At 40.8% G+C, this 17,747-nt stretch overlaps 1 protein-coding gene across 4 annotated transcripts in view; it reads right to left on the reverse strand.

Moving 5' to 3' along the window:
* Window positions 1-2,450: 2,450 nt before the first annotated feature.
* Window positions 2,451-17,747, reverse strand: part of LOC108164467 (transcription factor Sox-5) — a 41,480-nt gene continuing 26,183 nt past the window's right edge. For 3 of the 4 annotated variants that reach the window (XM_017300209.2, XM_017300210.2, XM_017300211.2), the window contains 2 exons: window positions 5,170-6,087; window positions 2,451-4,719 (listed from right to left, as the gene is read on the reverse strand). In XM_017300209.2, coding sequence (XP_017155698.1) covers window positions 3,823-4,719; window positions 5,170-6,087 — 1,815 coding nt within the window. In that variant the 3' untranslated portion in view covers window positions 2,451-3,822. Of the gene's footprint in view, window positions 4,720-5,169; window positions 6,088-7,115; window positions 7,844-17,747 lie in introns of those variants that run through there. The other variant, XM_017300213.2, reaches the window with a different exon arrangement.

The raw sequence follows: 17,747 nt of genomic DNA on the forward strand, positions 1-17,747 counted from the left end.
ACAGACAGACAGGGCTCAATCGACTCGGCTATTGATGCTGATCAAGAATATATATACTTTATGGGGTCGGAAACGATTCCTTCTGGACGTTACACACATCCACTTTTACCACAAATCTAATATACCCCAATACTCATTTTGAGTATCGGGTATAATAAAACCACTGTCGTATGTCCAAACTAATGAAATAATTATGCAATACACCAAATATAGTAACCTATTACAAATAAGTCTACTAATTTCATTTGTCATAATTATATTAGTACTACTAAGTTATGTAGCTGTTAAATTTAAGAAAACTTCTTAAAGAGTCACGGTTAAATGTATTAACCCTATAATAGAAGCAGAAGAGGAACCAACCTCAGCCACCGCACTTGACACCCCGTCACTATACCCGAGGGTAATGGCCTAGGGACAGGCTAATAACAAACGTTGGGGGAGTGACATATCCATAATTCCCCACATCCCATACACATTATGTTTATGTACAATTCATCCACCCCATCCACACAAGTAACGGGACCCCACTCAAGAATCAATAACTGTTTCTTCCCATACTCCAAGCTAGGGCCCCCCATAATATAAACAATGGACCACATTGTTTCATCAACATTAGAATCACGCCACTCTCGAGAAATCGATTCTTTAGAATCACGCCACTCATGAGGACCAATCAAAGCTAGACATAAAACCAAGGAGTATCACATTCCTAGCTCCGTCATGTAATGCAACACCGATCGCCAGCAGTGGATGCCTTTCATCAAAGCCGACGCATCCCCAAATATCGATCCAGGCACGTACGCCACCGACACGAAGATGCAGCCGAGGAAAGCAACGCCCGAAGCCAGAGTCGGGAGTTCCAAGAGAAGGGCTCATGGAAACTAGCCAGCAGCAGAGAGATCAGTTCCGTTTGAGACAAGCAGACCCAAAGTCAAGTCGGGGAATTCATTTAAATCTTGTGACATAAAGATATTTAAGTTGTAAAATAAAAGTCTTTTTTAAAAAACTTAAAATCGAGTTGCGGATATTTAACTATATATATATATATTTTTTTTTTTTTTTGTTAGCCCGTCCTTGATTTATATTAACATTTGCGGTGTGTATGAAGTCAAAAATGTATTTGTAGAATTCGATAGGTTCGTTCTTAAAGAATCGGTAGATATCGGTATCAGATTTAAGTACTGGAAAACGATTTCGCTCCTCAGAGTAAGCGCGACACTTAAAAATCAGATGTGAAGAATTTTCTCTTCTGGTATTTTACATCGCATAAGTTACTTTCATTCTAGCCAGCGAAACTTGACTATTCCAAGACCACTTAGAACCCAATTGATTTGTATTGTATAAACCAATTGTATAAACGGCTAATACGAATGTTTGCGAAAGTGGCAAAGGTAATAGCCCTATGAATGGCTATCAGCTCAGCTGACAGTGACGATAACTTTTTACATGTCTTGCTTCATTATAAAGCACAACCGATACCAATTTGACTTGAACTAATGCCCAGAAGAAAGCGTTTCCGACCCCATAAAGTATATATATATATATATATATATATTCTTGATCACCAGGGTGCCGAATCTATATAAGATCAAATTATTAATATGGCGAGAAGGAACAAATCAGTTTGCAGTGGCTACACAACGCCGTCCACGCGCTTACTTTCTTTCTGTCTATCTCTCACATACTCATCGAGTGTCAGGTATAAGTGTAGAGTCGCGGCCGCAGCTGCGACTCAAAACGTTACCTCGTCTTGTTGTGAATCTGTAATTTTCTTATTTAATATAAGCAACCACATATTATATTCATTTATTGTTCTATAGTATATGAAAAAAGGTTCAAACACACTAGTCCAAATGGTGATGGCAGGAATTGGAGAGATCTGAGGTCGCTCCGCGGCCGGCGCGCATCACCACCCTGAATACCTCTTCTACATATATTTATGTACATATGTATTAGTTTATACACCTGTAGATATTACATGTTTTTTCCTATGGCATACATAATTTGAATATATGAGATACCGGAATGATATACAGAATTATCATACTTACTATAATGATTACTCGTTCTCTCTCTCTCTCTTCTTTGTTCAGGGTGGCGCACTCTGGCGGATTGAAAGAGATGGAAAGAGGGAGAGAGAGAGAGAGCTCTAGGGTTCTGGGGTTCTGCAGTGGCAGAAAAGCAATAGAATTGTACGATAACTCTTCGTGTTGGTGATTCTGAAAATAACTACCTCCAAACATATGTTCTCTGTCCTCTCAGTCTAGTTTTTCAGTCCAGTCAAGTAGAATACGGTTGCCATTTTACTTTCAAGTTATATGGATATACATATATACATATACATACATATATACATATGTACATCCATATAACTTGAAAGTAAAATGGCAACCGTATTCTACTTGACTGGACTGAAAAACTGGACTGTTTTCTATATTCCCTGCTGTTTTTAGAAAATTATTATATATTTTTGGTACTGTCCAACTGAAATGTAAAATTTTATTGCACGTGTATGTAGAAACTAGATTTATGTGTATGCTTGTGTGTGTTTAATTATGTATGTATCGTATGTAGCCTACACCTAGACAAGGATAGCTTGTGCTCTTTGCTTATAGCCAAAAGAAAGCTAAGAGAGTAGTCCACTAACATATCATATTGCCATTAATTACATGTACATATATAGTGTCTAAATAATCGTTTAGCTTGTACTTGAGTGTACGTATATTTTGAGCTGATTTTTTAACATTTTAATTTGTAGTTTAGGTATGAATTTTGGATCAGCAAAGACAATTAAATGGCGATTATCTGGCTTGATGAGTTTATACAAATTATAGATTTACATTCTTGATTGGTTTTGACAATGCTATGAAAAAAGGCAAATAATATTAGACAAATATCAATGTTTAATTGGTCTATTACTTAATGCGCTACTATTACTTTTGTTTTTATGGGATGGGTATACAGGCTGATTGGTAGGCTGCATGTCAGATTTTCATACACTGTAATATACATACATACATATATATGTATTTATGTATTTCCGTATGTGCATGGTTTATTGATTAGTTAAAATTGAATCTTAGAAAATCAATAATATGCACAAAGAATGATGAACAATCTTACATAAAACCGTTCAGCTCGCCTAAGTACCGGTAAAAAATAGGAATACTTATGTGTGATTATGGCGTATATACTCGTACGTACGAGTATGTATATAGAGCATATGATATTAACAACGTGAATGTTAACGTACAGATATGCGTATATGTATATTATGTTGAATGTGTCCCAATGCATAAGTGGGTTCTAATCGTCAATGCCCGAGTAACATCATTCATAATTTGTATATATTATGTACTATGTATGTATGCATTTATGTTATTCATATTTTACAAATATTAAACGTTACTAGCTATCTATTTATGTACGCGTGAATTGGGATATTTTTCTATAGCTACGGCATTGGTGCATGAATGGCACAAAAATTGCAACGTTCCCATGAATGCTCTGCTGGTCCCGGTTCGCCGACTCAGACGGAGCATCCTGCGAACAATTGATTCACATGTTAGTTAATAATTATTTAAAATATACATATGTAATGGCACTTGAACTGAAACTTATATGACTATACAAGGACTATCCTAGAATTTTTTTCTATTTACAAGCCCGATGCGCGTTGCATTATCTTCTTTTCTCTTATTTTCATACATGGAGGCTTACGTTATATAGGCATATAGGGCAGGGCAAGAAGTCATACATCTAACTAGATATTCTGTGGCTGGTTTGTATGGCATGCCTTGCTTAAGTCTGCTGATGGCTATCTTAGTCGTCTAATTCACGCTGGGATGAAATCTCCATTTCCTCTGATGAGAAGCCAGAGGGCGATAAGCTCTCTGCAGGATAATAGAAAGTGCCAGAAGTCGCACAGCCCAACGGTTGTGAAGGAGGAGTTCCACATTCATCCCCATGAGCTGCAGCCGCGGCGGCGGCTGCTACAGCCTGTGTCATGTCCTGCAAATGATAGACAGCTGCGGCAGCCGCAGCGTGCACATGAGGTGGACCATCCTGTCCACTTAAGCAGGAGTCAGCAGAGGCACTTCCCGGACCCGCAGTACTAGCTCCACCAGTGCGGCACCAGAGCTGCCTCATCTCTGCTCGGCGATTGCGCATCAATACTTTATACTCTGATATGCGCATCTTCTTTCCATCCACGATACACGTTCGTTTGGGACGCGGCCGGTAGCGGTAGTCTGGATGCTGCTCCATGTGGAGCTTTGAGAGACGCGATTGCTCTTCATAGTACGGCTGTTTGTCTGCATTCGACATAGCCTTCCAGCGGGCGCCCAAAATTTTCGAAATATTTGAATTATGCATGTCAGGACAAGCTTTTAAAATCTTCCTACGCTCATCTTTTGCCCATACCATAAAAGCGTTCATGGGTCTTTTGATGTGTGGCTTGCTATGACTGTGACCATGGCCATGTCCGTGTCCATTACCATGTCTCTGCGGATGAGTTGATGACGGTGGCTGAGCACCTGGGCTAACTTGATTTTTGTTAAAACAGTCTGGGTCCAATGCTGCGGAGCGTTCTGAATTCGTGCCGCAACTGTTTGTGGAATCGCGACTGATCCGTGCCGCCCGTGATACGCCAACTCCAATACCAGAGGGACATAATGTTGGACAATCACCCGTAACGCCAGCAGAATTCCATATTTGGCCCTTGAAATAAAAATACAAAGAAAATCTAAATAAATGTGTTGTATTGATTTTGGTACTCTTTAGTATTTCGCATTTCTACATGCACACATAGTTTTTCCGACTGATTCCTCTGCGCACAGCATATGGTACATACATACGCGCCTAGACATCTTAATTTTTCCTAACATCTTCGTATCTGTATGGGGTGTGGTGGGCCGAAGTGATGGTTTTCTCTCAAAAGCGTTGTGCGAGGTGAGTGCTCAGTGTCCTGAGGTTTATCTTGCCAGATGTTGGCAACGAACAGAATAGAGCTTTTCAGACCTTTAAAATTACATACGTATACCATATACCTACAATATGAGACTCGATGCTGAATTCGCCGGCAGTTTTAAAGTTTAACTGGCATACATAAGTCAGAGCTGGCTCTTATAATTATAATTATAAGACAATCTTTAAAAAAATGTTACTTACACGAGTTTTTAAAAGTGGGGCTTCCATGTCTGTGTAATGATGTTGGACTGTATGATGCCAGCCTAATGGCGGACTGGATACGACAGGAGTAAGACTTTCACGTTGGTCTCTTGGGCAACAACTGGTTGGAGAAGAACCCGGCGATCCTTTCGGCTTGGTTAGATTCAGTGGGACTTCCATTTCGGAGTCTTGAACTGCTTCCGAAAGACTTGCTACGCTATGATCGGCCGGCGAGGATGGGAAGGTTAGGGAGCACTCTTCTGCGACACTTTGACTCTGGACTAAGGCTGTTCGACCGTGGGGTGACTCTGGTGGCGTGTGACTGTAGGAAAGCATTGAATAGCTATGACACTCCTGAACGGGAGACTCTGGTCTTGACTTGCAGCTTCCTCTCAAAGCTCCAATCTCAAGCGTTGGTAGTGTACCGGAGCTATCCGCCGGCTTATTCATACTTGCCGATATTGCAAGAAGATTATTGTTGCTAGAACTGTGGTTATTATTATTGGAAGCGGCCACTGCTGCTGCCGCCAAAGCGGCCTGAATGTGTGCCGCCGCGACCGCAGCTGTCGGCCACATTGGTTGCATAGCCATTTTGTGTGCGCTCGTTGGTCCATGATGAGTATGACTGTGCTGTGACTGCGAACTCGCATGGCCAGGCATTAGTTGTATCAGCTGCTGTGCAGGTACTGGTGGACGCAGAAAAGCTGGAAGAAACGGTACCAAATTGCCGGGACTAACAGCAGTTGCTTGCTGTTGATGATGGGGATTCGGTGCTGTAAAACGTCCTGCCCCGAACTGTGTATTCAGCTGATGATGCAGCTCCTGCAGGCAACTCTCTTGCTGCAGCCTCTGCACATTTTGGAGTTGCTGCTGCTGCTGAATACTTGCATCAATGTCAGTCATGCTATCGAACTGAGTCTGTAACGAAATGAAAGAACGAAATTTCTGAGAATCGAATGATCTATAATTTTACTTAAAAGCTAAGTGTTTATACTTTGACTTGTACTTGTTTAACATTCCAAATCTAAACGACAGGCAGGACTTTTTTAAGATAAAGAAAAATGAACTATATTGGCCAGACCAGTATTATTCAAGTATTTTAAAATTTTTCGGTCGTTCCTATGACAGCTATATGATAGTATAGATATAGATAGTATAGCTATCCGATCTTAGTGGCCAGTTGCGACATACATACATACATATGTACATATGTATGTAGGTATGCGTGTAACCATAAAGAAGGCTTTGTGTAAAGTTACAAACAGAACAGCTTCAAATACTGAAGTGTTTTAATTAGATTATTGAAATAAGATTAATTAGATGGTACCATAGGTAGGAAGGTTTCGTTTTTTTCGAAACACTACTGCAGTTGAGCACCGCTAGCCGGCAGAATTAGGAGTTCGAGTAGAAAGTAAACTGTGCACACGATTCGACAGGAAGTTTCAACACTGATGAAAAATCCTACGAGTATGGCAAAAGGCGAGTGCTTGGTAGGTGGGACTTCACAGTGTTAAGTGTTTGTGACTGTGATCAGCAATTTATGAATTTTTCCACTGTTAGAATTTCCTTCTTTCTTCCATTTCCTGGAAATATTATGTATATTTTTTCTGTTTTGACGTTAGTTCTTTTGTCCGCAAAACTATCGAAAATGAAGCACTTTCTTCACAAAGAAGAGTTACATTTCATGTTAGCTCATTTGGCACTAGGCTGAAGTATAATTTTTAAAAGTCCTCAGGCTTTTATCTAAGCAATCACGTGTGTCGTTTCGGATTGTACCTAAAATGACAGGTGGCTCACCGTTACTGCCATTACTGCACTGCAAGAAAGCTGAATGCCAATTCTGTAGGTGTGTATCAAATATGAAATGAGTGGGATGGCCAAAAAATGTTTTTTGCCTGATTGGCTGAGGCACTGCGTTGCGGAACAGACACCTTTTCTTGCCTTACACAATGACAAATCGCCACGAGACGCGTATCCGTGTGAGTATGTGAATTCCAACGAACAGGACTGTTTGCTTGCTGGCATTTCCATGCGACCGTTATTGGCAGGCACCAATATTCCACTTTCCTTTTACTGTTTCAAACGTCATTATATGTATGTATGTATAAATTCTTTGCTACTAATATGGATATTTTTATGGGATATTCAACGGAATTTTCTGAATTCAGAAACAAATTCTACACTATTTTGTTGTTTCCTTGTCCGCTGCGCCCGAAAGATTGAGGTAGCAGTACTTTTTTCCATTTTCCCGTTCAAACAAACGCCCGACCGCTGTTGACGTCGCTGTCACTGTCGCATCGCTGGTTTTGGTTGGACCCGAAGCAGTACTGGCTCTCTTATTAGAAGAGCTTAACATCTAACAATTGAATTGCAGCGAGAGCGGCTAAGAGCACAGTATAGTACCATCGGTTTGTTTTGTTCGTCTCTTCTCTTTAGCTTCTCTATATTGCGATTCGTTTGCTCTCTCCACTGCCGCGCAGCTTTTTGTCCTCTACTCTCCCACCCCTAGTCAAAAAGCACGACAGACAGAGCGGTTGGGTTGGCTGGGAATTGATGTGGATGTGGGCGTGTATTCAATTGTTCTGCACATACATATTGTGCACGAATTACAAGCATTGTCTTTCTCGCTCTTTCCATATCTTTCTCTCTTACACACTCGTAGTCTTTTTTCAGCTTCTATCCGTCCATTGGTAAGCATTTCTCTCTCTATCTCTCTCTCTATCTGTCTCTGGCGTATATATACATATGTAAATATATACATATATATCTGTGTATATGTTATACATATATAAGTACATAGGTATGTATGTGTACTGATATGTACATAAATGATGAAAAACAAAAACCTTTTTGTTTTTGCATGGCTCAAACAAAAATCGATAGCCAGACACAGGGCAACGCCAACGCCAACGCCAACGCCAACGCAAACGGAAAAGGGCACTGAATTGATTGTGCAACACAATAAGAATACGAAACGTAACGAACACGAAGCTGAGTATAAACTTGAAGCTCCTCCCCTTATCGTTCAGGGACGAAGCGAAGCGAAGCCAGCAGTGGTGGGTGGTTAATGCACGGCTTGCTTGCCTTAGCCAATTGTCTCGTCAATTATTTGCCATTGTATGAGGTAACTGCTGTATTGCGTTTCGGTTGGCGGACGGTAACGACTGGCATACATATGTAAGTCCACATGTGTATATGCACATACATATGTACATACGTACAGGTGCATATCTGTATGTACATATGTATGTACAAATATAAGACATGTCGTCCTCTTGATTGTTTGTCCCTTCGTAGCAAATGTACATATGTAGGTTCGTACAGTTACAGTTAATCTTTATGATTTCGATACATAAATACTATGTTCATGAGGGCATATATATGTACATATAAATATGTCATACCCAGTCAACCCAGTCATAAGCACAAGAATGTTTTTGAACAAAAGCGTCTTGAATAAAACCCACACCACCACCACCACCATGTACATATGTATGTATGTTCTACCATTATTTGAGCATTATTGGTTGCGAATGCGTAGACTGTATTATCTTTTTATACCCGATACTCAAAATGAGTATTGGGGTATATTAGATTTGTGGTAAAAGTGGATGTGTGTAACGTCCAGAAGGAATCGTTTCCGACCCCATAAAGTATATATATTCTTGATCAGCATCAATAGCCGAGTCGATTGAGCACTGTCTGTCTGTCCGTCCGTCCGTCTGTCCGTCTGTCCGTCCCCTTCAGCGCCTAGTGCTCAAAGACTATAAGAGCTAGAGCAACGATGTTTTGGATCCAGACTTCTGTGATATGTCACTGCTACAAAAATATTTCAAAACTTCGCCCCGCCCACTTCCGCCCCCACAAAAAACGAAAATCTGTGGCATCCACAATTTTAAAGATATGAGAAAACAAAAAACGTAGAATTGTAGAGAATGACCATATCTTTAAGACTGCGGAATCTGAATTGGATCGTATCATTATTATAGCCAGCATCGAGAAAACAATTTCATTTTTTCTCGCCCTGTCTCTCTCTAACACACACGTAGCATAGGCGGCTTTGCTTAGAGTAAAACATTAGCGCCTAGATCTCAGAGACTACAAAAGCTAGAGCAACCAAATTTGGTATCCACACTCCTAATATATCGGACCGAGACGAGTTTGTTTCAAAATTTCGCCACACCCCCTTCCGCCCCCGCAAAGGACGAAAATTGGGGATATTCAAAAATCTCAGAGACTATTAAGGCTAGAGTAACCAAATTTGGTATCCGCACTCCTGTTAGATCTTACTATAAAACGTGTATCTCAAAATTTCACCCCACCCCCTTCCGCCCACACAAAGGACGAAAATCTGTTGCATCCACAATATTGCACATTCGAGAAAACTAAAAACGCAGAATCATAGATAATGACCATATCTATCAGATTGCTGAATCTGGATCAGATCAGATCATTTTTATAGCCAAAAGGAACAAATCAATTTTCAGTGGCTACGCAGCCCCCGACGTCACGCTCAGACTGATTTTCTGTCTCTCTCGCACGCACTCTTTGTCGTATCGTTCAATATTAGCGGCGTCTGCCGGAGGAGAGCCATACTGACTTAGTATCGGGTATAACTGTAGAGTTGCGGTGTCCGCTGCAACTCACAACGTTCCCCCTCGTTCTATCTGCACTGGTTTTTGAAAGCTTAACTCTCCGAACAGTGCAGTTAAACTGTTAATTTGAAACTGCAAACTTCCAAGTGTTAGCACCGTTTGGGAAACATTATTTGGCATGCGCAATATCCTACCAAGCAAAAGAGATATTTGTCTCTAGCGTTTTATTGGGCATGGCATTCGTATTGATTGAAGGCGTGTTTAACTTTTGACGAGCCACCGTAATCGAAAGTGACATAAACACTTTTTGTGTGCTTTTATTTGTATATCTTGTTATTTTGGTTATGTCATCAAAAGCGGAAAATAAGCAGTAGAAAATTACGCTGGCATAGTTAGCTGGGGTTCATTGGGTATGGTGCATGGGCATGGGAAGAAAAAGATCAAAGGACAATTTCCTGATTGTTTTATTCCGTTATTTTATTTGGTTTGCGTTCTGTTCTTTTCCGTTCCGATTCGTTGTGTTCTAGGTAGGATTTTTTTTTTGTTCTTGTTGATTTTTGGACGTATGTATGTTGTCTTTGCTTATTTATCCTATTCGTTTACTTTGTCAGGCGCCGTCACTCAGTCCCAAACGCCCCCATCCAGCCTCCAGTTCCAACCTTGTTATATACCATCCACCACTCACCACCATGGGTCAGACTTATTTATTTGTTTGTTTTCATTATTAAATTGTACTTCATTTGTATATTCCGTTTTGTTTCATCTCGTTTGCTTGCGTTAGGGAAACCTACTCGTACACCTCTAAAATGGTACAGAGGAAAGCCGATACTGAAGAAGGGATCCCTGATCACGATCCCGACAGAGACCAGGATTTGCTGCCTTCAAAGCAGATTCTTAATTGATTAAGTGCTTATAGGTAATGATGATGATCCCGCTAGTGTTTGTAATTGCCGCCAGATGTGGCAGGTCCACGCTGAGATGCTCGTAAAGTGCGTGGTGGATGGTGGAGGGTTGTCGTTGTCTGTGTGGTAAGCGAGGCTAAAGAAAACATGAGTGAAAGGGCTTTTAGATAAACCTTCTGTTTCAATTAAAATTAAAAGTGCACGGGGCCCAGATCGCACTGACAAGATGTGCTCTCCAGCGCTCCAGCTCTCGAGCTCTCCTGCTTCCATCCCAGAATACGAGCATACCCAGGCGCACGGGCACAGGCACCTCATTAACGCAACGAAACGAATTCACACAATAGCGACCTTTCAAGTGATACTCACTTCTCAGCTCATCGAGAAAAGGTGTGGGTCGAGTCTGTTTTGTTGCAAATTCGTGTTCTCATAAACAATTGTTGCAACCCCACTGAAGTCTCTGTGGCGTCCGGAGCCCGAGCCCTGAGACCTAAGAGCAGCTCATGCCAAATTCACTGACAAGTGGGACGAGTTACTCGAATTTCGCTTTATCCGCAAAGCAACTGTAAATTTCCGCAGAATGCAATTTCTGCCGCCTTACGTCTGTCCTTGCACGAGTAACGACTCGAGAGAACAATAACTTTTTCACATTTTATTTACATACTGAGGAACCACAGGGAGAGTAAAATGACGAGCTGGGGACAAAGGCTTTTTTGCTAGCTCCACCAAACTAGAATTTAAATAATATAACAGATAAAAGTAACAGTTTACAGACTGCCAAAGGAAAATTGGTCTGCACCACTATCCAAATTCTAGCTCTGACGGTATCCAATTTTCAGGAGATCAACTCCATACAGATCGACTCGGATTCCAATAATCATGAATCTGTATGGCTTATATGCGTTCCTCTCTGCGATGCGTTGTTTTTGAAGAAAAAACTATGCCCCCTCCAAGTGTATATTAATTTAGAATGAGCTTGTAGTAAACAAACCAAACAAAATGGCTGAATAACTGGGTTGCGTATCAGTCTATCAGTCCAACTCAAAGGATAAGGATATAAATCTAGAGGGCACGGCGCCTTCCTTTTGTTAGTGTGCGATTACCACTGAAGAATATTTAAGCGTCAAGTAAAGGGACTTCAGTCGAGGAAGAGGTATCTTTGTCGTTGTCGCAGGCCAAGCTCTTTTTTAAGACCGATGGTGCGCGAAGCAGCAGTTCTCTATTTTTATTATTATTGCCACAGCGTCTGCCCAGCAGATAAATAAATAACGAATATAAAAGAAGCCAACACCTACACAAGCGTACTTGGGGAAAAGTCAGAAGCAGCGGTGTGACATAAGGTTAAATGGACGATTACGATTACTCCAACTGAGGGACAGCTAAGCAGCTGTTCTGGAACATTCTTTTATACACTATGTATAGTATTGTAGAGTTAGTTGTGTATATATATTGCATCAATATATTGGTGTGTTGACAGCAAAGTATAACATGAAAATCTCAATAAACTTCGCTTTAGACAGAAACCTTTCTAAGAATCAGCAAGGAACAAAAGCCTATGGACGATTGCGATTTGACTTCTGTCAGGTGAAAGGAGCCCTCATATGGTTTTTACTTTTCAATGCACAATTTCGTTTGTCTTTGTTACTATTTATGATAGATATAAGTTAGTTTAACCAGATAATTTTGAAATCTCCCACAGAGCAGCTGTAATTTTGACATAGTTATGAATCGAAACATATCGAATAGCATATTCCATCTTACGTATGTACATACATACCTATTTGTAGCTTATGACTTAAAATATTGACTTCAAAACTGTTGGCAGCAAAGAGAAGGGTCTATGACAGGTTAAAGCTTAAGGGCTGAGAGACTAGAGACAAATCTTATTCGGGTTCGGGAGTCTTCCCTTTGTGAGTTTCAAACATCTTGCTTAAATCGATATACCCTCTTCAAGGGTAAATGTACGCTTGTACACTCCAGATACCGGGTATAAACACGCTTCCGTAATTTCGCGTCTGTAGAGTGCTTCTTAGCGCCTAGACATCAAAGAGGGTTGATAGGAGTGTGGCGTGGGACCCAAACCATGGAGATGAGAACGCTTCGCCAAATTCATAATCAAGCGTAGAGCAGGACCTATCGACGTGTGTACGTAGTGCGCATCTTTACCATCCAACCACATGATGAATATGAACGAAAATGCTTGCACAATGTACATAACATAAGTATGAATTTGCAGAGATACGGGTGTGTCTATGAATATATAGCCATTGAGTGACTGCCGAATATTTATTTATTAATCCTAAAGGATTTTGTGCGCAATAAACATTTACATGTGCACAGGTACATCAATTATTTCTTACATATGAAAATAATATTCCCCATCAGTATATTCCGAAACCGTCAAATCAAAATCGGACTTATATGGCATTTACTGTTTAAATTTCATTGCATTGCGTCTGTTAGTATCAAGTTGTCAACATTGGGAAAAGAAAAGATTTCGTTCAGATTGCGATTGTGATTGAAATTGCGATTGCCATTAAAATTCATTGGCACGCTTCGTTTGTCGACTCCCAACTAGGACAAATCCGATAAGGTTTAGGGAAACCGCAATGCCACAATACCGCAACCACCAGCTGAGACATTCAGACCTGTAGTTGTCAAATTCCAATTCCCAAACGGCCGCTACAGTCCCCGAAAGCTGTAACAAAAACCGTTAATATTACAACAATCCCTGTGGCATCAGAATCAGCATCAGCTTCGGTACAAGTACATGTACGAGTACGAATGAGAAGTAGGAGTAGACGCCAAATCCATCGAAAAGAGGCTGTGGGCTGCAAATTACACCGATGACACGCTGTGTCATCGCATCATTGACTTGCTCGAGTGACTACGACGTGGTGGTTGGCGGGTTGGGCTTGGGCTTGGGCGCAAGTTGTCAGTGAGCGAGGTGTAGGCAGTGGGATGGGGATGGGGATGACTGCCGGAAAGTTCCGTGCTCTCTGACCAACTTTTTCCTCTCGTTTTATTAAATAATTTGGCATTGTAAAAAATACGTTTCGTAGCCCTTTTGTTGTTGCTGTCAAAGCCTGAGCCTGTGGCTATCAATAACGTATTTGAAGGGCGAACAGAATTCTTCAAGATTTTTTGCGCTACTTGGGAAAAATCAATAGCCTTGAAAATATACCTACTGTAAAGCATCTGAGATTAGATCCACCGTAGAGATAGCACGAAAATGGATATTTAAACTCTTGGACCCATAGGAAACCAATTTCTATGAAATTAGGCACACCGGGTGGTTTCCTTGGACAGTTGAAAACTTTTTCTGAGCACAAAAATATGTTTGTATCTTCATACTCCCATTTGGCATCAATTGTAATTAATCACCATCCTGTCCCGTCCCATTCCCATCCCCATCCCTACCATCCAAATCACGGTTCTGACGCAGTGTCCTCAAACGAAATAATATAATAAAATGTAATATAAAACTGATTACTCTGATTCTTATTATTCTTATTTTCATTCAGACCCAAAGTGCCGTGAAATTCAAATGAGTTCAACTCAATTATAATAATAAACTGCTCGTTTTATGTTGCTGCTGTTGCTTTCGCTGTCGCCATATTGTTGTTACTCTTGTTTTGTATGCCGTACTTTGAATCAAAGCTGGGTATATTCATTTTGTTAATAATTTGGTCCCCTATTAAAAATTAATCCTTAAACGCCAAACATCCGACAAGAGCTAAGAAATAGAATTAGTAACGCATTCATCATATTTTTCTATCCTTCCAGTAATAGAGAAATCAATATATATCTTTAAAAGGTCTCGCATCTTGAGTTTCATAAGTGGGAGTCTTCATCAAAATTACATCGCAGTTTAAAACAAAAAAAAAAACCAAAGGCATCGGATCCCGACTTGCTTTTAATTGGTACTTAGTGTAAATAGAACAAATATCCACTTTACAAGAAAGAATCGGTAACTTCAGAGACCAACGCTGAAGACACCCAAGATCGACAATTGCGCCGATCATTGAAGCTTCCCTGTACAGTTTCTTTACAGTGGAGAATGGAACTTTCAAAGTGAAACAAATATCTGTTTAGACGACGGAAAGTTATTGCAGTACAGGTCCCAGCGGAAGATATAGAAAGATCAAGATACAGAAGGACCTATTATGATCAATATTAATCAATCAAGTTTAACTCATTGACCTTATAACTCCCGCAATGTCATTTGGCAGTACGATTGTCCAATCACATTCATATTCACATCCACCTGTTTTTTATTATAAAACACAAACTCTATGAATTGGATTTAAAAAAGGCATGCGGATAAAAACTTGAACGCCAGTCTCTGATGGCTCTCGAATAACTGCACAGAAAAAGGGAAAACACTCTGGAGATGCTTGTACTCGCTGACTCTGATCTACACGGTCCTAACCAGGCTGCTGCAGCACGTGCAGGTCATTGAATGACCAGGGTTGAGAAATACAAATAAATGATTTTAGCTTTGTTGGGGTGGAAAGGCGGCGTCGCGACGCTGCAGAGACTCTGCCACTCGACTTCTGGCTTTATTCTAATTACGATTACCCTCAAACAACCCTCAGCCCACGCCCACCCGCACGGCTTGTGTCAAGTGCAAAGGTCTTGTTCTTGGGCAGGCTAAGGTCGCGACATGTGACAGAAGAGCCTGTGAGGAGCAGTCACTTTTTCCCATGCCATGCCTAAACATCGAAATTTGTACCGGACCGCCCAGCGTGTTTAAGGTAATTGTTTTTTCTTTCTTTGCACGACAATTCGTAATTCTCCTCTGCCACTCTTCCCTTAGCATCCTACTGCATCCTGCATCCTGCGTCGGCGTCAATTCAATTACAAGTTATTTCACGTTCAAACTGCGAGCGGTACACGCACGAACCATCCACATGTCGTTCGCATTTCGCCCCACTCTTGCTCAGGAAATTCAGAAATAGATTGGGGAAATTGAAATTCAAATTGAAAACATGATTTGTACAAATTATTATTATGGTTATATGTAGTAGCGACATCCTGAACACAAAACTCCACGGTTGCGGTGCGGAATGTAGTATTCCGGAGTGATCTTAGCTTATTTTCTATGCCTATGCGCATATTGCCAGTTCGGTTAGTTTGCCCGATAAACGTTTGTAAGCTTTTAAGCGTAAATCCGATTCTGGGTTGCAGTACAGTTCATAATGTATACAATGTTAGCTTTGCCTTCGTGACGTTTTGGTTGTCATATTTGTCGCTACAATATTAAAATATGTGTGTCCCATCTTTGGCGAGCCCATCATCCACAATAAGAATAAAGCGACGTATTTATAGTCGAAAACAATGGGGGCTCTAATGATGGGAAATCGCCAGACGGCTATACGCAGTCTAGGAGGAGATGATTAAATCTGTGACAACAAAGGGAAAAATAGCATTCAAATTAGAAGCTCATTGTCGATGTTTTGTTGCCAAAGTAGCGCCAATGCGAATGTATTGAGCCAGGCGGCCAAGGCCCTTTGTTCCAGCCAGACAATGGGGTCACAAATGAAGAGCGGGGTTGCATCCACATAAGCCATCAGTGGTGCCACAGATCCAGGGCTTTCGGTTACGGCTACTATAGCAATGCATATGGCGTGTGACACGGTCTGTCAACACGTATGACCATGTTCATCCCCGCCAATGATATGGATAATAACGATCATCAATCGCCATCATCAATCTTCATCCATTACCACCAAGTACAACAATGAATGTCTAATAATTCTAACACGGGACATGAACAGAAACTTTTCCCGGCAAAAGTAGATCCAGACAAATTTAGAAGGCATTGAGCAACGCACTCCCAGCCCCAGTCCCAACCCCATCCCTAACTCCCACTTCTTCGCTTCTATTGGGGAGGATTTTGTGAAGTGAAGCCTTCTGAAGGATTTCTGCGGACAAACGACTGATTAGTTTCACAAACTCAGGAATAAGTTTCCACTGGTCGAACAGTTCCCAATCAAATTTCACAGTTCTCACAGCTGAGAAACTTACTATTTCACAATTTTTCGTTTCCGTGTATTATGATTATGAGCAACTGTGTGCATTTCCGATCTTATGCATTAACATTTTCGACTTATAATTATGTTGTTGATCACCTTAGACAGCCGATTCGATGTACTTTAGATGTACTGTCAGATGTACTGCGAACGTGATGGAACTATAATTCGATTCTGACTAGATTTCTGAGATGCTAGCATCACCATCACCCCATATGTAAGAATACGAATTAAGTAGATCAAAGTTCCATGTAAACATCGATTTCAGAAAAGTTGACTGTCCATCGGCTGCGAAGTAAACATTTCTCAACTTTTATTGTGTCACGAATGAACACGAGTTCACCTTTAAATCCACTGACGACTTTGACTTTGGTTTCCATGTGGCTCCCTGGCCATAGAATATGTCACTATAAATTTTCTTCATGTCTAAATATAACATTTATGATTTCCACCCTAGAAATCATTTATACACTTTTTGACAAAATATCCCACCATTATGATGGGATAGTATGGGAAATGAAAAGTATAACAGAAACGAATTCATAAGGTAATGTGTTGTCTAAAATACGCACGGGTCCATAATTACGTACATTCTATACGTAAGTATGTATGTACATCCAAAAATGTGATATGGGGGTAAATTTGTGTAGTGTTTGTATTATTGATTTATTAAATGGACAGCAAGTTCATAGGTTAGTGGAAGGGGAATTTCGATTCTACTTCAATTTTCTTAAACCGATGTATCGAAATACTATAGGTGCGTAAGTAAATGTAAGAGGGCCGAGTTCGGTCCAGGCAAGCTGGTAGTTTAAAGTGGGAGCTATTTGCAATGTAATTTACGAGTATAGTACATACATATGTACATAGGAGCCAATGGCATGCACTCACATTGTTCAGGCTGTTTGCGAACACACTCACACGCACTTAACCACAGATTTATTTGCCATTTTAGGAGTCATTAAGTACGCAAAGGTACTACACCACCCCCAACTCGCCTTTGCCTCCCCTTGCTCACGCAGCGCATGAGGCAGGCCTTGAAAGCCTGCGGC

This window comes from Drosophila miranda, chromosome 5 (genome assembly GCF_003369915.1).
Source record: "Drosophila miranda strain MSH22 chromosome 5, D.miranda_PacBio2.1, whole genome shotgun sequence".
Classification (NCBI taxonomy): Eukaryota; Metazoa; Arthropoda; class Insecta; order Diptera; family Drosophilidae; genus Drosophila; species Drosophila miranda.